Here is a 22646-nt window from a genome sequence, read left to right as displayed (position 1 = left end):
TACAGAGCTTGCTTTCACTGAGGAGAAAGCGGGGGGAGAGGGTGGCAAGGGGAAGAAAACGAGTAACTTCTACTGTGCAAGAGAATGAAACGCACTTCTCAGCATCCTGTAGAGCGGAGAGTTAGAACAGACACTCTAGCTGTACCACTTTGCTTGTAGATACTGCAGAATTTTAAAAAACTGTTAAAGTCAGCTTAAAAATGCCTCTTAGGTGGAAGAATTGGATGAGCTGACCTTTGTTGATTTCTGGTATTTCCTCCAACATTTCTAAGTAGCTTAGAGCATTAACCGGCCCCACATCCTCACCTGTCCTAGGCTTAGGACTATAGAAGAGCAGTTTACAGAACAGACTGGGGCCTGCTAATGGTGTTGCCTCCGAACTGTGAGATGAAGAAGAAATAAGATAGGGAAGAAGAATAGCCTAAGGGTAACTGAAAAGGAATACTGCCATTTGTTTACTCTTAAGCAATAAGTAAAGTAATAGCCAGACTCTTAAATCTGGCCGCCTGCTGTATTTGACCACAGCAGGGTTCCTACAGCACAACTTTGTACCTTGGATTGAAGAATCTTTTTTCTTAGATGTCTAAAATAAGGTAATTTATAGCTGTGTGTTTGAATGTTCACTGACAGCTGAGGATTTAAAAAACCCCACCCTTTAAACAACACGAGACAGAATACTCAGTCAATAAACTGCTGCTTAAAAGTAGAAATGGGGAAAAAAATAGAAGAAGCTCTGATGTATTAACACCCACTGACAAATAAATTTATTTCAGGAAAATTATAAACAACATATATACAACAAGCTTAAAGGGGTTTCTCTTGTTTACAGTAATGTACATTATTTTTTGCTGATGTGCCAACACTTCCAACAGTTTTGATGTTACCTACAACTTAGTGTCCATGATAATGTTACCATCCTTGTCCTTGACTCTTACTCTCCCTGAGACATACTTTGTTTCCTGCTGTCCATTCACGTACACAGTCTTGACAGTACCATCCGGATACTCCCGTCTCTTGAACTGTGCTGTGTGTAGTTCTCTCTGGCCATTATTGAACTCTATAGTTTTGCTGCCATCTCTGCATTAAATAAATGGATATAGGAATTTAAAAAAAAAAAAAAAACAAACTACACCATTGTAGGGACTATACATAGGCTTAAGCTTAATCTCAGAACAAACATTAAACATGCAAGCCTGAATGAAGGAAGAACTTTAAAACAATACAGTATTTGTGAAAAGCCTGTTTTGTTAAATATCGAAATGTCAAACAGTAAATAAATACATGGTCACAGTACAATATATGCAAATACAAACTTCTAGAAATAGATGTTGGGTTGTGAGCCCTAAGTGCTCCTTTCCCATCAACAGGCCAGGGAACCAGAAAAGGTACAGCTTACCGCTGAGTACGAACGATAGTACCGTCCGGAAAGATACTTTCTTCTTGCCCATCCGTAAATAAATTTTTAATAGTTTGATCAGGGAAGGTAATTTCTTTCTTGCCATCAGGATAATGCTTCTCTGAAATGTATTTTGAGACAATATCCTTATTATGTAAATGCAGGTGTATAAATATGGGCAGCAATTTTGAGGGTTGGTTGGGCTGGATGATTTCTTTACCTATTTGTCCATTTGAAAATTGCAAGATTTCTAAGCCATCGGAGTATGTAGTATGTGTAGTCTTAGCATCAGCATAATAATAAATCTGCAGAAAACAGTTCAGATGATTGAATAAAACTAGTGAGAAATTTTATGTGTGTACACATAAGTATTTATAAAAAAGTGCAGATGTAGGATACATACCACTGTTTGATCAGGCATAACCTGCTTCACATCCCCATTGAAGAAGGTTATAGTTACGGTCTTCCCATCAGAACCCACTTTTTTCCATGTCCCATTGGGGAAAAATATGAGGTGACAACCATTTTTCAAAACCTTTTCAACCTAATGAATACATTACAGAGAGGTCAGTATTGAGCCATTGCGCTCACATACTCATTCCTCTTTCACATCAGCTGTCTTGTGGAATTTTGAGTGCCGAGCTCTTGTTTTACCTTTCCATCAGGATATGCAGTTTCTCTCTGTATCTCTTCACTGTCTGTATATACAGGTCCAGACGGCAGTGACACGTGAGCTTCGGTAGGAGAGGTGTCCTGAAATGGCAACAATAATCAAGGCATCATCTCAAATCAATCTTTGTCTTTATAGATGGGTTTCTTTTCCTAGGCTAACAGGTATTTTAGGAAACAAGGAGCATCAGGCGAGGAAGACAGTATAGGAAGGCATAAACACAATCTGGGTTTTATGCAACTCCTAGTATAATTCAAGTGGTAAGACAGACTGAGGCTTGGCAACAATTGGTTGTCTGATCAGCTGTAGTCTGGACTCAAGCAGAATTCAGTGGTGTGTTGTAACATGGTGCTCAACTGCCTTAAGTCATCCGTATCAAGGTATGAAGCAATTGATGAAGTTTCATAAAGCCTGAATGCTACCTACAGCAATTAATGCAAGAATTAATTCAACTGTTTACAAGATTCTTGCATGGTTGCCCTACATGGAACATAAAAACATCCACCTTTTTCCCCTCCCTCAAAAGGTAAAACATTTTTCAAAATTCAAGGGAGCAGGAGATGATTATTTTATTTTCCTCAGCCAAAGAATGATGCAACTACTGGACACAGGTAAAACATTCTGCATTGACTACTACTTACCCATTTTCTGGTATGACAATAAAAGAACATCGCAGTTGAGTCAACAGCTTCACCAATCATCCTTATTTAAGTACAAGTAACTATTGTTTTATTTTGGGTTTTCCCTCCCCCCCTTAAAAATCAAGTCAAGATATAGAACTTACTACCATAAAAGTCCTAGAAGAATCTTCTAGTGCCATCATTGTCTCAGAGTTGCTTCTGTCACTAGGAGGTGCTGCTGCAGGTGTTCTAGCAAGCTTTCCTACACAGATACATGCAATAGTTAATATGGACAGTGAAACTGACATATAGTTTAAGTGTCATACATGAGGTCAAGTTGTACAGGACACCTACGTTTCTTAAGTGCAGTAGCAACTAAAAGCAGTACATTTACGAAAAGAATCAGCATAAGCCAGCTCCCTCAGGTATGGCATTGCTTCATGTGTCAGCAAGAAGCTACAACTGAAGAATCACTGCAACAGGCATAATACTTGCACTTTCTCTCCTATTTCATCTCTGTAGATTTACAAAGGATTTCCACCTCTCCCCCCGCTTGCCCAGGACCTAGACAACATTATTAGTTGTGCCTTGCAAGGAATAAAGACTAATATAACCTTTTAACAGGAACTGCTTGGCAGACTTTTCCCACGTCTCTCCTAGCACACCAGAAAGATTACCACAATAAAAGCAGCAAGGGCTTCAGTTCTGAACATACTCCTCTAACAGATAACACAATGGGTGTTTGAGCTGTCAGAGGTGTCAAAAAGTACCCTCCAGTTACTTTCTGTGTGTGATTATTCATTAGGAAGGGGCAGAGCTGCCAACAGCATTTGCTCCTAACTGTGAACAAGGAACACCTGCTACAGTATTGCCCATACGATTACAGATCCTGATAACAGAACGTTCTGAAGAGACACAGCAATTCTGATGCTATCAACACAGTCATCTAATAAATCTGCAGCTTGGAGAACATCAACGATGAATGCTATTTTTGGATTGATGAATGCCATTTTGGATTACAGAACACAGCTTCCGGTATGCCTTGGACCACCAGACTTGACCAGAAGACCAGAATGGTCTCATCACGGCTTCCTCCAGAACCTCACCCAGGGAAGTATTTATCCATATACTCAAGTCCATTACCACTATTCTCTACCTACTTTTGAGGTGGTGATGCACTCTTTTCAATAAAAGCAAAAATCCACATTAATTTTCTTTTAAAGAGTTAACAGAATTCTCTGATTAGACAAACATTTATACCTTTTGCCTGTGAATAACTTTTGCCACTGATCTTGCTGCACTTCTGCACTGGAAGAAGCGGAGATGCAGTTTGACTTTTTGGGTCTCTATTTTGTAGACACTAAAAAAAAGGAAGTTATTTGTGGTTGACGTGACATTTATTCCTAACCATACAGCAGCAACAAAATTTATACACCACGTAACATGAAATTTACTGGAAGCTTTCTTCACAAACTATTTAGTCAGCAGAAGGGCTTGTGTGATGTAGCCCAAGCTGTACTTTGGAATTCTTCATCTCTCTGCTGCCTCACTGCCAACAACTGTGGAATGTTCATGTGGTGCAAGCAATCCAGAAAAATAGAGTTTCAAAACTAAATATAACTGCTTTAGACAGTGGAGAACTGCCTGGTTTGCCTGGCTGATCCTTAAGGTGCAGAGGTTCACAGGTTAGATCCCATCTGTGATTCTTCTCTTACAATTCCTCCATTTTGAATTTCTAAGATGAGTTCCTCAACAGAATGGATGCTGCATGTTGTAAACATTCACATTTGGGGAGAATCTGACATTCACAAAATTCTGTGGCTGTCACCACTACAGGAGTTTCAAGATTGGTAAATTAGAAGTAAAGATCTAGGTTGTAGCTATTGGATTCCAAGTTCATGATCCAAAACTCAGAGTATTCACACAGATTAATTTAAAACACCAGGATTAATAACTTACAGATTCTGCTCTTTTTAGAGGCATCCCAGAATTTTCTATTTTCCTCTTGCCTCCAGCAGCTTCTACTTTCTTCCAGGCTTCTAGACGAAACCTCTCCATAATTTTGACTTCCTCTCTTAGCTCCATATTCTCATTTACTAAAGCTTCTAATTGATCTTTCAGGCGTCGATGAGTGGTTGACCATTTTGCCTCTTTTCGTTTTAAATCTTCCTGTAACTCTGCAATCTGCTGTTTTAAAGCCTTAGAAAAATGCATCCTTATAAATTAAAGAGCTTTCATTTTTTAATAAATTAAAAGATGTTAATGTTCTAATAGAAATACAAGAAGAAAAGAAAAAAATCACAAGAGTGGAAAAAAAAAGTTCAGCTTAATGGGGCAGAGAGTGAAAGGTAGGAGAAGTTTTCTTCCCTGAAAGAGATATTATTTACTTTATCAACTTTATAAGCTCAGTTTCACTCACAGGAAGCATCTTTATTGCCCTCTTGGCATCCTTTACACTTCATAGATTGGCCAGTACAAATACATTTGAGACAAAAACATGAAATCTTTAAGGCTCCCTGAGAGGACCCTTCAGAAATCTTGGTGCAGGAAAATAAGGACGACACAATCACATAAACCACACGTGAATCTGCTTAGTTGGCTTAGCAAGTGTTACTTCAATCTGTTGAAGTTATGCAAGGAAAATGCGTAAGGAAGGAAGAGTCAAATCCATGTGTGGTGTTTAACACAACTTGTCTGTACACCTCCTGTACCATACAGCCTGGCAATGAAGGAACAAACAGATCTTGTTTCTTACATCTCTGATACCTAAAGACCTACAAGTAATAACAAAATGTAACCTTGAAAATTGTGGAAGGAAGATTACTACATTTACTGCACGACAGTTATAGACAGAATAAAACTGAAGTACAGTTCTAGTTTGCACTTTGATCCACTACCATGAATAAAAACTTACAACTCAATATTAACTACAGTAATTTTGTATCAAAGTTGAAGATCATTCTGCCATAGTCATGAGCAGTTTTTAGTATGGAAACATGACAAAAGGATTTTCTCATCAGGGGGTTTGCCTTAAAACCATCAAACATTGTGAAGACTGTATTTCCTTCCTCAATTACACCATGTCTACTAGCAGTTCCCGTCTTGAAATCACTTGCAACCTTTCAGTTAAGTTAGAATTTGGCTCTCGACTGCCTGTAAATGAATGTAAGTGTTCTTGTGTGAACTAGAAGAATAACATATTTTTATACCTGAATTTCATCACGTTCTTTTTTATCTGGAATTGCTCTAGCTTCTGTGGTATACTTTTCAAAAACTTTACGCTCCTTTTGCAGTTTTTTCATTTCTTTTTTTTTATATTCTTCTATTTCAGCCAGTTCTTGCGCTTTCTGCTGTTGAAAGTCTGCAATTTCTTTCCTATAATTATGAAATAAAGTTGTTGTTTTAGCCCAAAACTACTTCAAATCTGGATTTTAAGGCAGAAAATTAATTTTGTGGTCATTGATTCCAGTCCAGCATCTGTTACCCTCAGGAAGACTTACCTATAAATGGTATTACTTATTTAAGAAGTAAGAATTGTCACACAGCTAGTGTTTGAAGTCCAACAATTGCTATTTTTACATCTCCTAGTCACAAAAGTTACCCTGCATTTAATAAAGCTTTGGCTTAAATCTTCCAACATTCTTGAAAGCAGAACACCACCAATCCCCCAAAAGTACTGGGGAAAAGAATCTGCTAGCAGCAGAAGGTCACAAATTAAACATTAGCCAACAACATGATGCTGTTTCCAAACAAAACTGAAGTGACTTTGGTAGGAATGCGTGTGCCATGTTTAAGTCACCAGAGATCATTATTCTGCTCTATATGTCACTTGTAAGTCCCCCAGTTCAAATGCAAATATTCTCCAATCCAACAGAAGAGCATCAATCATGTCAACATGAAGATCAGTTTTGCAAGACCAACTGAGGACTGTGTTATTACTCAGAACAAAAGTATACACATTCTCCCAAGTATAGCCTTTAAGGATATCATATTAAACTAGCAGGGGCTCTTAGCATTGTAATTTGTGTGTGAGTAATAATTACAATTTAACACACACATAGAGCAACAACCAGTTTCTGAACGGTGTCTCCACTGTAACTGAAACACACCAATTATTTACTCGTGCTGTTGGTAAATGGACAGTATGATAATCTGGAACATTATCTACGTGAATGCACCAAAATGTTTCAGTTAAAAATTACCTGATATTTGCCAAGGCATGCTCTCTTTCTTCACGGAGCTTAGTTAGAGTTGTGTTTTCAGCTCTGAATCGCTCTATTTCAGTTTCCAATTCAGCGAGTCTCTCTTTCAGTACCTGGGATGGAACAGTGGTTCCTGTCAAAGAACAGCCAGATGCAAGTTATCTAAGTGGCATCCATAAGACTGAAATAAACAATTACCACACACAAGTTTAAAAAAAAACAACCAAATGATACTATTTTAAAGCTCGTAGTAGTATTGCAAAAAAAAAATCTACTATTCAACACAGAAATGGCATTTTAAAGCACTCTGTACTATTTGCTCAAGTATCTCAACTATTGAGTATATCTATCATCTTTGTAGAACTAAATATATATTAGGAATTGGAATGTGAAGGGCTTCACGTAGAGCTAGAGAAATTAAATGAAGGTGTAAGGACCAAGCATCAAAGAGGGAAGTTTATGGTTGAAGCTTTTCCAAGTTTTATTCACAACGAAGTCTGTTCACACCCATCGCTGATGTGAAATCTACTGCAGAGGCCGATAATAGGGGTCATGGGATTTTTTGCCATCCCAGGTTCCTGTTCAGTCACTACTTAACACTCCCGGGGTTTTAATAATCCACTTCTGAGTACACAAGGGAAGAGCCTGCTGATGTCACAGTGTAGGTAGTTGCCTCATTCATCCATATATGTTCTGAGATTCAGGGGAAAAAAAAAAACCAACCTACCCCTCTTCCTGCAAACAACATTTAGCAGGCATCTTCAGACAACCCTACAAATCAATTCTCCACAAAACAATAAGCAGAAGTAGCAGCTCTCATATGAACTTCTCATAAAAACCTAAACAAAATCCTGAACGTTCATCGGAGCAAAGTTTGAAACCAAGATTTCACCACCTTACAGAGAAGGGATTTAAATGCTAGGCTATGCCATCATGCTTTCACTGAACTACTGCATGTATAATGATCTTGTCCAAGCAGCCAGGGACATCAAGGGCAACATGAAAAGCTTCTATAGGCACATCAGTGATAAAAGGAAGACCAGGGAAAATGTGGGCTCCCTCTGGAAGGAAATAGGAGGTGTGGTTACCCAGGGTATGGAGAAGGCTGAGGTACTCAACAACTTTTGTGCCTCAGCCTTCACCAGCAAGTCGTGGCAGTCCGGTGAAGTTCCCACTGACTAGAAAAGGGGAAACATAACCCCCATTTTTAAAAAGAGAAAAAAAGGAAGACCCAGGGAACTACAGGCTGGTCAGTCTCACCTCCGTGCCTGGCAAGATCGTGGAGCAGATCCTCCTGGAAACTATGCTCAGGCACGTGGAAAATAAGGAGGTGATTGATGACAGCCAACACGGCTTCACTAAGGGTGAATCGTGCCTGACAAAATTTGGTGGCTTCCTACAACAGGGTTACAGCGTTGGTGGATAAGGGAAGAACAACTAACATCATCTACCTGGAGTCGTGTAAAGTATTTGTCACTGTTCCACACAACATCCTTGTCTCTAAATGGGAGAGACATGGATTTGATGGATGGACCACTCGGTGGATAAGGAATTGGCTGGATTGTCACACTCAAAGAGTTGTGGTCAATGGCTCAATGTCCAAGTGGAGATCAGTGACAAGTGGCATTCCTCAGGGGTCAGTATTGGGAGTGGCACTGTTTAACATCTTTGTTGGCAACATGGACAGTGGGATCGAGTGCACCCTTCAGCAAGTTTGCTGATGACAACAAGCTGTGTGGTACCGTCGACATGCTGGAGGGAAGGGATTTCATCCAGAGGGACCCTGACAGGCTTGAGAAGTGGGCCTGTGTGAACCACATGAAGGTCAACAAGGCCAGGGCAATCCCAAGCACAACTACAGGCTGGGCAGGGAATGGATTGAGAGCAGCCCAGAGGAGAAGGACTTGGGGGTATTGATTGATGAGAAGCTCAACATGAGCTGGCAATGTGCACTTGCAGCTCAGAAAGCCAACCATATGCTGGGCTGCATGAAAAACAGCATGGCCAGCAGGTCGAGGGAGGTGATTCCACGCCTCTACTCCACTCTCGTGAGTACTGCGTCCAGCTCTGGAGTTCCCAGTAAAAGAAAGACATGGAGCTGTCAGAGCGAGTCCAGAGGAGGCCACAAAGATGATCAGAGGGCTGGAGCACCTCTCCTGTGAAGACAGGCTGAGAGAGTTGGGGGTGGTCCAGCCTAAAGAAGAAAAGGCTCCAGGGAGACCTTACAGCAGCCTTCCAGTACTTAAAGGGAGCCTACAAGAAAGCTGGAGAGAGACTGTTTACAAGGGCATGGAGTGATAGGACAAGGGGTAATAGCTTTAAGCTGAAGGAGAATAGATTTAGATCAGATATTAGGAAGAAATTCTTCACTGTGATGGTGGCGAGGCACTGGAACAGGTTGCCCAGAAAAGCTGTGGATGCCCCATCCCTGGCAGTGTTCAAGGGGCCCCCAAGGGGCTTTGGTCAACTTGGTCTAGTGGAGGGTGTCCCTGCCCGTGGCAGGGGGGTTGGAACTAGATCATCTTTAAGGTCCCTTCCAACCCAAACCATTCTAGGATTCCATGATCTCACATAAATGCAACAGCTTCAACGGGAGCTTTTAGAGGCGGTCCTTCCCCAGACTCTAACCATATGGTCGAAATCAACTTGGGCAAAGCAGAAAAGTGAATCCATGTTTCCTATATTCCACACGAATTCTCTAGCTACTATACTACTGCCAGAAAATACAGGCGGGGCTGCCGCCTCCTTATATTTTATAGTGGGAACCAGCTAAGCTAACAGTGCACAGCATTACCTTACTGTGGTGTAAATGCACACTGTCACTAGAAAGGGAGGTACCACTTCATTTTTGACATGCCTTTGACCTATCCTTAATTTGGAAACAGTGATCAAGCAGCTCCAGATCAAGTTAGTTCAATGACCTGGTCTGACAGAAAACTAGCCTCCAGGAAAACAAAAAAAACCAAACAAGTTTTCAGTGATTGTACTCATTCTGCAAGCTGCCTAATTGTTAGATCTGACACCAGACATGGAACCAGGAGAGGAGAGGAAAGGCGAGAATAGGGCCATTCCCTGCAGCAGAAGTCTGTACTTACACCCTTTGGTGTAATGTCAGGTTGTAGCTTAAGCATTAGTAATATATATTGTCTTCAACATTTCCTACCAGTTGCTGTTCTCTCACTTCCTGGCTCCTGTTCCACATTTGATTTGATTTCCCGCTCTGACTGACAGCCTGCCTTCTGTTTTGGTTTCAGTGAAGGAAACAGTTTCATCACCAGGTTTGATACAGGAGGTCCATTTGAATCACTGTCCACTGCAGACTCTTTGGACATTCCATCTTCCCTTTTTAAGGCAACTTTTCTCTTTATTGCTTTATCTGGGACAGTTGTATCATTCTTACTGGAAAAGTCCATCTGTAAAGGTATTTTAGTGTATTCCTCAGGTAAACCAGTATTAACATAATGTTCTTCAAGGTCACTCCATGTTCTTTCATCATCAAACTCACATTTACTCCTACTTATACAAGACATGCTTCTCTGATGGTCTGAAGCTTTTCTAATTTTTTGCTTTGACTGTGCGCTGCAATCTTTGTCTGACAAGCCAAGGTCAGCATCTCCATTTTTGCTTTCTTTGCTGATGTCTGTAACAGAACCTCCATAATCAAAAAATTCTGTATCACTTTCTCTATGGCTCATAAAGGATGTCTTAGCATCTTCATTTTCATGCTTTAATGTGGTCTCAAATTCATTCTCAGAATCTGTAGTTGTATCACCACTGCCCTCACCCTTATCTTCATTTACAATCCACTGATTACTTTTTAAAGCAGGAGCTGCTGTTGTGGAAAAGGCTGAAAACATTACACTGTCCATTTTATTCAGTGGACCCTTCATTCTAAAAGTTGTTCCTGAATTTGAGACTGTATGCATAACTGCTCTATCATTCATATTTCCCTGTGTCATACAGTCTGTCTTTTTATTTTTCTTATTTATAAGTTTAACAGCGAGCGCCTTTACTTGCTGCTGTTTTGCCTTAATAGGAGTAGAAGACATTCTACGGCCTTTTAAAGTTTGCTGATCTTGATCTAAGATCCTTTGCACAAATGAGGAATTACTTGAGAATGATATTTCATCTGCAGCTTGTTCTAGAAACAAAAATTCATCTAATTCTAGATTCTCTTTTTCTTTTTCTTTTTCCCAGTTTTCCAGCTTATTCTGAAATGAAACTTCAAAAGACATTTCTGGATCTTTCACAGGGTGACCTATAGGACATTTAGAATTAGAAAAGGCGCTGGCCAGCTCATGAGACAACTGAGGCTTTTCTGTGCCAGGTAATTTGTTTCCAAATTTGCCAGTGTTAGACTTGGCAAATTCTACTACATTCTCTTTATTTTCTATTTTGTTGTTAATTTCTGATGGGAAAGTATCTCTCATCTGTCCATCATGATTTTTTCCTGGTTGCATTCTTGTTTCTAATGGCAAGATATTTTTTCCATTGTGATTCCTGAGTACCAGGGTCTTCTGAATAGGACAATGTTTTGCTTTATCAGGGTGGTTATATTTTTTACATGGTGCAAAAGGCTTCTCAGAAAACAGTTCTTTGCCAGGAGGCATAGTTTTCTTTTGTATTTGTGATCTGTCCACTTTAATAACATTTCTGTCATCCGAAGCTCTTTGCTGAAGTTTTGGGGTGTTTTCTCCAGGTTTTGTAATTTTAGATTTGGCATTAGTGAATCTTGTTAAGCCTTCTCCTCTTTTCAAGAAAGGTCGTTTGATCACTGGTTTTTGAACGGCTGATCCGCTTGTCTCCTGAAAAGGGGTAAGGAAAAGTAAAGCACAAAGTGTTAAAAAGGCCCTTACATAGTTTGAAGATTTCTTCAAATAAATCCCACATATCAATAGGAATTTATATAGTACATTTCTACTGGATTTCTAAAGACATCTTAAACAAGTGAAATATTTGGGGCTTATTGTTTTATTTTGAAGAATGTGGATACTGCATTCAGTGTTAGCTTTTGATGCTAAATTTCCTTGTACATTTTTAAAGCACCTATTGCATCTTGGCACAACATATAAAGAACAATAAAGTTTTTTTTAAAAAGTAACCACCTGTAACTTCTGGTTTTGCTCCAAACGCTGCTCTTCTAATTGTATCTGTTCTTCCAGGAATTCTTCAAATGTCTGTTTCTTCTCCTGAATCGCAGCTTTAATAGGTCTAGTGTAATTTAAAAAAAAAAAAAAAAAAATCAAGTCTTACATTTCTATGTAAAATAACTGTGTTTAACATCAGTGCTATTCAAAGACATAACATGTACCTACAGAAAAGATGACAAATTATGAGGTACTTTGGTGATTAAGTGTCAAAGTTAATCTGAGAAATGCCTTCTAACACTAATTCTTTATCTTTTGAGAAATGATTTATCAAATCCCTGCTATATACATTAATACACATATCTAAAAGATACTGTATGCAGGTTTTGCCATTTCTTCTTTCACTACTTTTCTCGGTGACCCTTTCTTCTGCCCAGACCACCAAACTTCACTTGTATTTTAGTTGTACTGCCAATTTCTACAGTATCACCTTCCCACTCAGTAATGCCACTGCGACCATGTTCCTTATCTCCCCTTTTGATAGTCCTTCTCCTTCACAGCCTTGTACCGGCTCTGCCTGGGATGGAGTGAGCTTTCTTCATAGCAGTCCATATGGTGCTGTGTTTTGGATTTGTGACTACAACAGTGTTGATAACACACCAATGTTTTAGCTATTACTGAACGCTGCTTGCACAGCATCAAAGCTTTCTTTGGTTTCTCATGGTGCTCCCACCTGTCCCCAGCAAGTAGGCTGGGGGTGGGCAAAAGGCTGAGAAGGGACACAGCTAGAACAGCTGACCTGAATTGGCCAAAGGGACGTTCCATGTCATAAAACATCATGTTCAGCAGTAAAAACTGGGGCCTTGGCCTTCCAAAAGTAGCTGTTGCTCAGAGACCAAGCGGGCATTGGTCTGCTTGTGGGAGGTGGAAAGTGGCAGCCTTTGCATCACTTGGGGTTTTTCTGCTCTTTCTTTTCCTTATTAAACTGCTTTTATCTCAAACCACAAGTTTTCTCAAGTTTGCTCCTCTGATACCCTTTCCCATTCTGCTCTGGGGGCCAGAGCGAGCAAGCGACTGGGTGGGTGCTTAGTTGCTGGCTGGGGTCAACCCACCACAGCCTGGAACAAGTACTTCTTGCTTCTGTGATCACTTGGCAGACAAGGCAGAGCTTTTTAAAAAAAAAAAAAAGCCAACCACTACTTTTATTCTATCAACTCCATAAACAAAGCTTTTACCATACATGAGAAGGCTTCTGCCACAAGCACTATTATTACTTCTTAGCCATATACAAATGTTTAAACAAATATAACTCCTGGTAATAAACTAAAAAAATCACAACTTTACACTCCACATTACTACTATCACCACGTAACAGTGGATAGGAGGTTGTAATAAATCAAATGGGGAACAGTAATTATAACTGCTTATATACTAAGCCTATACTAAACGATCATTACCCCAGGTTGCACACACTTCTTCAGCCAATACACAACATCACATCTTTCACAGCACGAACAATTTCAAGCCAGAGCCTCTCTTACTATAGGTCTCCACAGTACCTAGTAAAATGGAATCCTTGGTTGAAAAAGATATACAAATTGAGAATATCAGACTTTTTCAATCAGGACTCAGAATTAATCCAAACTTGTGTTGTGAATTTGATAAAAAATGTGTAATAACGTTCTGACTTACCTTTCCTCTGTATTAGTCCACAAATGTTTTCCTCCACTGGAATTTTCAGAGAGATCTGCACTTTCCATACATAATGGATCAATGTGATGATCTTCACTCTCTATTAATATTTCCATCTTTTGTTCTGGACACATGTTTTTTCCTATGAAATTAATAGAATTTTTTTTTCCTCCCCAACAACAAATTAGTTTTCAGCTCATATTTTAAGCAGCATTCAGGTCAGATTAAAACCAGAAGGGAGCTTCATGGTAATGTAGTCTGAATTCCTACATGAAATAGTCCTAAGATTTCCCCAAATTAATTTTTATTTGAATTTGAGCTTTCTTTTTAAAGGAACATCCAATTATGTATTAAATTTTTTCCACAGGGCTTAAATAACGCATTCTGATTGTTCATCATCTTTGCTATTGTTAATTTATGGCTTAAAAATAAAATAACTGAACAAATTTGGATGTTTGCTGTACTGAAGACGTCTCTTATCAAGCTTCTGTTTCCTATGTATATATGTATAAATTAAGATCAATTCATCCTTTCACATGCTCTTAAACCAAGCCCTCTGATTAAAAGCTTTAAAGCTGCCATGAAGTATGATGAAATGCAATCTCAAACCTTTCCCCAAAACCTCTACAGGTTTTCAGCAACCTTATTAAATTGCTAGATTCAAACCAAACCCACTATTCCAGTCATAGCGACATAGCAGTCATGCTGGTGCCAATGATACAAGAGGAGGAAAGATGACGAACTTCACTGCATTGCTTCTGATGTACAATAATTTTTAGTCATATGGTGGGATCTCTTTGTCAAACAGTCTTGATTCCTAATTCCAGTTCAGTTACTAATGCTTACAATACAGCTGGTCTGAAAACATTCTGTACCCCTGGATAGATTGTTACTTCCCATTTGCCACATGAAAATGTTGGTACAGTTCAGCCCAAACAATTCAGCTATCCAATATCTGTCATTATTTGCTATTTTCGCAGTCTTTATCATATATAAGGTTTAGCAGCAATGATTATAATTTTTTCCTAAAACAGACAAGCATGTGATACAGACAGAAGAACTGGACATTTTCCTCATCGTGCTTTCAACAAAAATCACATGGACAGGAACTCTCTGAGGTCTGTAAGCTGTTAGTAAAACCAACCAACAAATCAAGTAAACCAACACTTGTATAAAGAAAATTACGCTCAGTAACTTCAAGGGGAAAAAAACCCTGCCACGCACCAAGTTATCTTTCTATAAATGACTAACCAGTAATATATTTGTCTTCCTCATTTTTCAAACCATTCTGCATTTTCAGAGGCACACCCAGACCTTGTTTCTCACAGGCAGACACTCCTGGAAGACTGCTCTTCAAAGATGAGGTGCATTCTTTATTGTTCAACTTTTGTAAAAAATCGCTGTCTTGTGTATGTGGAGAAACAATTGCAGCATAAGCTCCGTCTTCAAAGTGATTCTGATAGCCAGATGATGGCAACTGGTGTAAAGTTGTTAAGCCCACTGAATGCCCAGGTCTTAGCTTTTGACTTTCAGCCATTAGAGTAGAGCCTTGAAATTAAAAGAAAAAAAAATGGCTGTGTCATTGTATTTGTATTACACCACCACTGTTCTACAGGAGAAAAGAAATGGCACTGAAGGGCAAGATTGATCACCCAGCCTCCATCCTAATGGTACTGATCAATAAGTTATTAGACAATCTGGATTTCATTCTTCTAATACTAAGCCCTAAATTCATTTTCTCAGGTAGGGAGAGTGAAAGAAAGGTATTCACTTAAGTCAGGTTGGACTGATACTGCCAATAAAATACCCCTGCTCATCTCTAAAAGCTTTTTCCAGCCTAGCACTGTCCCCCCTCCCTTTGCACAAAGCAAATGAGACTGGGAAACTGATACAGGTTACAAGTGTTTGTTTTTCAATACAGATCAGCTTCCCAGTCCAGTTGAACAAATTTGTGTTGCGTGAACACAAACAAGGAGGGACCACTTCATTTGGATACAGTGACAGCTTAAAGCAAATCAAAAGTATTGTGAGGAACAGTTAATCAGAAAGGAAAGCAACTGTTTGTTTTACACTGTCTTTTAAATATAAAATATGTTCTTCGAAAAAAGAGCTCACATCATAGCACATATTGATCAAGTTGCAATTACAGTTGGCATTTTATAAAAATTCCTTCCACAGTAGCACTTGACTTTCAGGCATCAAAGCAGTGCAGCATTTATCTTTGACTAATCAAGTAATTTTAACATGAAGAACACTGAATACACTTTCTGATTTTAACTGGAAAATGAGATTAAATTCTTCAGTTTACTCAAAGTACATCATATGCTTTCTCTCTCAACTTACCAAGAACTGTTGTCTGGCCAGATACCATGCTAAGTAGCTTCTGCTGCTCTTCCATTAGCCTTTGAAGTTGCTCCATCTGTTGTTTCTTTAGCTGTTCCTGTTTCTGTTGTTGCAATTCCTTCAGCTTTTCAAACAAAACCCCAAATGTATTAGAGGCTAGGTTTACTTAGAATGTACCACAGGATTACTGTCATCAAGACAACAGGTATTTCTTGTTTTAAAGATGTCCCATTAGCTAAGTGTAACATGAAGAAAATTAAGAATGAAATGCTACGCTAAACAATTTGGGGGGGGGGGGGTGTTCTGTCTATGTATGCACATGCAAATGCTATTTCCATTTTGCCGAATTAACAGTTCCACTAGTCTTTAGTTGACCAATCTGCAAACAATAGGAATCAGAACATTCATTTCTACTGCATGGGAAAAACATTCAAATTCTGCTCTTCTAACATTAACGTCCACTATGCTGTGTTTTTATTAAAATGTTAAATACTTCATAATAATTAAAGCTTTAGAAAACGTGTGGGTGGTTGTGTTGGGTTTTTTCTCCAAGATCTCACTCACAGTGAACAGTACTGATACAAAGGATCAAGAGAGGGGGAAAAGAACAGAGAATTAATACTCATGAAGCTGCCTGGAAAAAAAAAAAAAAAAAAGAATTAAAATACTGATTAAATTTAGTAATCCAGTTTTCATTTTCTTGTGTAGCAGCAGTCCTTGGCCCTGCCTCAAGGGCCATATGAAGGCAAGGCATTCTGTACTACCAAACCACAGCAATGAGTGATGGACCTCTGTGCCCATCTCTGTATCTCCAGCACATGCACATGCGCTAGTTCCAGCTCCTCCAAAGGAAAGACAGGAGGCCTGATTAAATCCTTCCATAGATCAACAATTGAACCACACCTGTCATCCAACAGGCAAGAAAAATTCCCCTTGTATTCTCCTTGTAGTCCCTTAAAATTCCAGTGAAAACAGAAGGCACTATGCAAGTAGAAGCTGTGAGCTAATGATCAAGATCCAAAGACCACCTAAGTCTTATCTCCAACCCCTTCACTTAATTTATTAAAGTAATCATACTTCTACCTGTTCTGATAATATCCTCAGAAAGCAAAACTGAAAAAAATCTCATACTCCCAAAACTACATTCACCACTACAAGCATCAGATTTATTTTTATATAATATATTAGATTGTCAATAACTTTCTAAGACAGGAGACTTAACAATTCTTTTTAAGATACCATTAATATCAGCTAATATCTCTCATTTGGCCACTGTTCGATACTGCTGACAATACTGAAAAAGTGAATAAATATTTTCCTATCATGTAAAATAGTGGACAAAACTTTCATGGCACCAGTTGTGGAATTTTAGTCTAGAGACTCACACACACCCCACTTGAATGAACAGACACAGGGATCTGTGCTGAGGTAGCTGCCAGCAGAGTGGACAAGGAGGTGAGTTCGTTCTTAATTCTTAACAGCAAGAGCTATTAAAAGTACCTCTGAAAAGTACACTTTCAGCTAACGCAATTTATATCTAGTAATTGGGAAGAGCTACAAGCAAACGTACAGCCAGTTACAGTGGATTAACTGACAGGCTTGCACTGGAATAAAACAATATCACAGCATTGTAATTCCAGGCCCTTTTGTCCTAGTGTCTTGGACACTTCATCACTTTCAACAGTAACATCTCTCTTCATCTAAACAGAGCCAGGTATATGGGAGTACTGTGTACTCACCTACTGTGAGAACAGAAGGTGTTGCTATAGATACAAGAACATACAACTTCATGCTGTGAATATCTGCAGCAAAGTACTACCACTGTAACGACCAGCACCCCATTTCCACAGCTTCAAGTGAAGAAACAACGTAACACTAAAACCGTGTGCACCTTTCCAGGTAAAAAGATTTTTGAGAACAAGTACACTGCCACTGAATGCAATTTCATTTTAAACTGGAAACTGTGCCAGCTGGAAACAACTGAAGTTAGACTCTTAATAATTGCACATCATGAGGACACCAACTTTTATGCACACATAACCATTACTTAGGACTTGCTCTTTAAGCTTGCTGTGCTCTATACGTTGCAAAGAGTTAGCTTACTTCCAGGTATGACAAATCATATGCAGGAACAAAAAAACAATGTAATTGGTGTATGTCAAGGAATTCTGGAACTTTTACCTGTTCAAGCTTTTGTAAGAGTGGGTCACTGTGATCGGATTTATTCTGACCATCCGCTTCACCACAGACAAAGTCTGTTTTAGAGGCTTCTACATTATATGCTGCTGCTGGAAAAGACGTTTCAGTGGTATATTGCTGAAGTGTACAAGAGCTGCCTGACTCTTCACACAAGGAGTCATCACTTACAGAACAGCTGTCTGAAAGACACACTTCAGCAGGGAAAGCTGTAATGTTTTCAGGTCCAGATAACAAATTTTCTTTGTTGATTTTCAAAGTGGTAAAACTAGGATCTAATAAGACTCCAGCACGCGAACTATCTGACATCCAATGCGTGATGAAGTTTTGTTCACTACTCGGATCTTCAACAGTTGGCATCTTGTGTATTGTATCCAATTTATTTGCTGATGTAGCATTAACATAACAATATCACGTTATGTAGCACTAGGACACTTTCAAAGTTCCAGGTATTTGGTGTGGATGGTTACTTACTTTTAGCACCTAGAAATTAAGCAGATAAACAAAATAAGAAATGTACAATAACAGACTCTCAGTAAAAGAAAGTTACTCTCTTATAACCAACTTAGCGTATTTATAAAAATCAGTCACAATGTACTTTTCCCTAGGCAATAGAAACAATTTGGACAACTAGTAACAAACACTTTCTGTACAGGAAGTCAACATAATCCAACTTTTAATCTTATTATTTATTTGAGCACAGCTAGTATTATATCGAATATTATAAAGCTGTGTATAATATTCTCCTCAAGAGTACCGAGAGGGATTCGGAATTTTTTTAAAGTGCCTGCAACAAAAGAAGAGAGGTGATTTGAGGAATTGAAAGAGAGACTTCCCTCACAGGACCTTCATATTAACACAAAGTTTCAAATACGTCCATCTAAATACAAACATTTTACTGCACGTGTTTCAGTGCAGCACTTATTATTGTCACATCTTCCTTAGTTTCTCATGGAAACTCTACAACCATGCCGCCTTTCAGTTCTTCCTCCCAACCAGCTTCTTTTTTTTAAATCCATCCAGAAAAAAAAAAAAGTTTGAAGACTGCAAAAGTTTCAGCGATAACTAAATTCTTACAAGTGTCATAAAACATGAATGAATTCAGGTAGGTAGGAGACCCAAAGTGACTTCCTCACTTAGGAGGACAAAAGAGAACTGCTGCCGACGTGGCAAGGCAGACCCTGACCACTCAGCCCTGCTGCCTCACACCAGTCCCAGGGCAACTCACTCCCCGCCTGAGCATGTGGTGTGTCACAGGGAACAGAGAGGAACGAAGGGGCCAGGGGACACAGGACAGACAAGCACAGCAGCCCAGGCTCCACAGGCCTGCTGATCAGGAAATAACTGCTTAGGGCTTCCTTGTTCCCAAGAGATCATCAGTTCATGCCAGCTCTCGCTTCATTTTCCCTGCGGTAAAAGGGCTTATGCTTTCAACCAGAGTTTGAAACTTTAACTAGGAGAAATAGTGAAATTCCCTTAGAAAAATGTTTTTCAACTGCCTGCAGTTTTGAGGCGCCACTGGAAGTCTCCCGGCAAGGTACAGATTCCTGCATAGGCAAATTTAAGCCCGCAGGGTTCAGACGCTACTTCTATTGTCACCTTTTGGAAACCCTTTCGTGGCAGCCTGCCAGTTTAAAGCTTCCGCTAGAGTCTAAGGGCAGCAGCGCCTTCGTGCCAACCGAAAGAGCCGGCAGGGCTGAAGCTGACCCGCCCCGCGGAGGCGAAGAGGGACGAAGGGATCCCTCCGAAGGTCGCCGGTGAGGAAACGAGCACAGCTACGCTCCTCAGCCGGGCGCCTCCCTTCTTCCGCGGACACGGACGTCGCCCCAGCCAGCGTAACCACGACGCCCTCACAGAGGAGCGAAGCGTCCCGCCGCTCCCCCGGCCCCAAGGCACCCGCACCGCAACAGCTCCGACCCACGGCCCCTCACAGGTACCGAGAAAGCAGCACCAGCACCGCTCCACCAGCTGCTTCCGCAGCAACACTCCACTCTGCCCACCACCCCTCGCCTTCTATTACAAACCTGCCGCCATCGCACAGCCTCCCGGCGCCACAGGCTGGGCACCGCCCCAGCGCCGAGCATGCTGGGAGCTGTAGTCCCAAGCCACTGCCTTCCCCGCCCAGCTAGGAGGCGTTGCTTCGGCGCTCGAACTACAGCTCCCAAAAGCCTCGGCGGCGAAAAGGCCGTTGACGGACATCAACAGTGAAGTAGTGCGCCTGCAGCCGCTGCTGCCGCGGTTCCTGCTCGGGGCTGTCGGGGCGGGAAGGGGCGGCGGTGATCCTTTCAGGCACCCGGGCCTGCCCCTCGCTCCTGAGGACGGCCCGCAGGTGGAGGCGGCTCCCGGGTCCTCCCCGCGTTGCCGCTGGTGGCCCTTTTGGGAGACGGAGTTTCTCTTCGGGCAGCGCCTCTCTTCAAGTGGCGGAAGGCCGTACCCGCGCAGCGCTCTTCAGCGGCTGTCCCGGCATGGTGTGTGGGACGATCCGTGTCTAGCGAGCTGTCCGCAAGCCTTTCGCGCTGTGGCGTTGTCTGCGGGGGTGAGGCTTTGGACTTGTAATGCGCTGGTACTGCGGCTGCTTATAGCCTTTTAATCTCTAAATAGCTGCAATAAGGGAAGAACGGGGAGATACGTGGGCAAAAAGCATCCCCTGGCTTTCTGACGTTTTGTGCTTTAGGCATGCTCTGTCCTACTGAGCGAAATTAGTGTTTTCCTCTAAACTCCAGTAAGTGGCAGAGCACCCCACTCCAAAAACTTGTGGTACGTCGCAGGCTGCGTGGGCAGGTACAGAACGGAGCTTTAGGCTGTATAAACCCAGGGCATCCGTTTCAATTGCCTACTGCTAGTTTTAATTTCTGTTGTTATCTATAGTTCACAGGGCTCTTTCTGCTAAACTTTCCATCATCTTGCCCACACTTTGGTTTTGCCAGTTACGAATACATTGTCTACATATATATTGGCTACATAATTGTCCTCAGACTGGATTCTGCCTTAACGCTGATAAGCTACTGTGCTAGAAAATACAAGGATTTGTACTTGTGCTTTTTTAAAGCACAGCATCACATTCAGTCTTTTTGACGTTTTTAGTAGGAACATACTGTAGAGGTTTGTTTTCAGTTTACCTGCACACTGAAGGCCTTACAGGGCTACAAATTATTTGTGGTCTGTTGTTGGACAATAAAAAAATACTTTTGGCTCCCTCTCTTCACTAAAAATGTAAGTCATTGCTAACAATGGTGTTGAATTTGTGGTTTGATCATGAATACAAGCTTGTGTGAAATCCTTTGAGGCTACTGGGGCCTTGTGGATCTTCACCAACGTAAATTAAAATTGTAAGAGTTAAGCCAGTGATAATTGTCAGCAGTTCCGCTTTGCATAACTTCCACGTCTGGTGCTGCAACAACAAAGTATTCCAGTTATAAAAGTATTTATCAGCAGCTAATTAATTCTCAATACACAGACTAAATACAATAGTTTTCTATTCTGATTTTGAATTTTGGAAATTTTGCCATTCAAAAAGAGTAAAGCCAAACACTGCTAAAATGCCTTTGTTCTCTAGGAAAATAGGGGAGGAGAGGCTACTATTCAGTGGTAGCTCAACAATGAAAGAGAATAGAATCTTCTTCACTCAAGGGAGAGAAAAACTGCTGGGGACAGACTTTGAACAGGTTTTAACCCAATTTCCTGCTCTCTGTCAGGTATTCCAAAGTTCGCTTGTGCTTTTACAGTGACAATTTCCTCCTCCTTCCAAGTGCACCAAGGGTTACTGCTCCTTATTGGGCAGTAGACTGCACTTTGCTTGGTTCATTGATTTGACTGGGTTGCTGTCCCTTTGGGTATTTTACAGAGAGGTATGAGTGTGTTGTAGCCCTTCCTGCCCACAACACCCAGGCTCTCCAGTTGTACCTCACGCTGTTGTGGAAGCAGAAAGATCCTTCAAGGAGGGCAGCTGCCTGAGCAGGTGAGTGTAAACGATTTGTCTCCCTCAAAATCTAAAGAGAGAAGTGGAATCAGGGTCATACAATACCTCTCATGCTGGGAACAGAGAAGGGAGGGTGTCTTTGCAAACTGACTTGGAGGAAATGAATCCCTCAAGTGTATGCATTCCATTCTGCTTACTGGCTGACCTATGGTTTATTTACAGATCAGTTCTTGCAAGAATTTTTTTTCTCAGTTCTTAGCAGCAAATGTAATATAAAATACTTTTGTGGAGTTTTGCAGCACATGTAGCTACTAATTTAAGTTGCTTCTGGTGTTTTCCGGATAAGATATGCATGTATAGGCAGGCCTGATGCTTGCAATTGGTGGTATGTATTTCATTGCCTTCTAATAAACTTTTTGTTTTGGCTGTGCAAACGAAGTTCATTATTTCCTGAAGAGACAACTTCTGGTGATACTTTAGCAGTATCCAGAATCTGCTTTAGAGAACATATTGAGAAAACT

At 40.6% G+C, this 22646-nt stretch overlaps 2 protein-coding genes across 5 annotated transcripts in view; one reads left to right on the top strand and one right to left on the bottom strand.

Moving 5' to 3' along the window:
• Nucleotides 1-751: 751 nt before the first annotated feature.
• On the bottom strand, nt 752-20341 carry CPAP (centrosome assembly and centriole elongation protein). Of its 2 annotated transcripts, none has more exons than XM_075742232.1 (17): nt 20231-20341; nt 18192-18689; nt 16011-16134; nt 14919-15215; nt 13668-13809; nt 11994-12099; nt 10070-11693; nt 6889-7021; nt 5896-6061; nt 4646-4885; nt 3947-4046; nt 2851-2948; nt 2051-2149; nt 1800-1940; nt 1617-1701; nt 1397-1517; nt 752-1077 (listed from the first exon to the last, which is right to left on the bottom strand). In XM_075742232.1, exons 2-17 carry the CDS (start codon nt 18564-18566, stop codon nt 885-887), a joined length of 4044 nt encoding a protein of 1347 aa, XP_075598347.1. In that variant the 5' UTR covers nt 18567-18689; nt 20231-20341; the 3' UTR covers nt 752-884. The 2 variants fall into 2 exon arrangements, with proteins under 2 accessions (XP_075598347.1, XP_075598348.1); XM_075742233.1 differs by lacking the exon at nt 20231-20341 and having other exon boundaries at nt 18192-18298; nt 18378-18494.
• Nucleotides 20342-20534: 193 nt separating this feature from the next.
• The window catches only part of PARP4 (poly(ADP-ribose) polymerase family member 4), a 54961-nt gene continuing 52849 nt past the window's right edge, over nt 20535-22646 (top strand). For 2 of the 3 annotated variants that reach the window (XM_075742229.1, XM_075742228.1), the window contains exons 1-2: nt 20606-20742; nt 22051-22164. The gene's annotated coding sequence lies outside the window, so the exon portion shown is untranslated. Of the gene's footprint in view, nt 20743-22050; nt 22165-22646 lie in introns of all 3 variants that reach the window. The other variant, XM_075742230.1, reaches the window with a different exon arrangement.

Source organism: Balearica regulorum, chromosome 1 (genome assembly GCF_011004875.1).
Source record: "Balearica regulorum gibbericeps isolate bBalReg1 chromosome 1, bBalReg1.pri, whole genome shotgun sequence".
NCBI classification, from domain to species: Eukaryota; Metazoa; Chordata; class Aves; order Gruiformes; family Gruidae; genus Balearica; species Balearica regulorum.
Note: the sequence above shows the minus strand (reverse complement) of the source record. Positions and strands in the feature narration are given on the sequence as shown.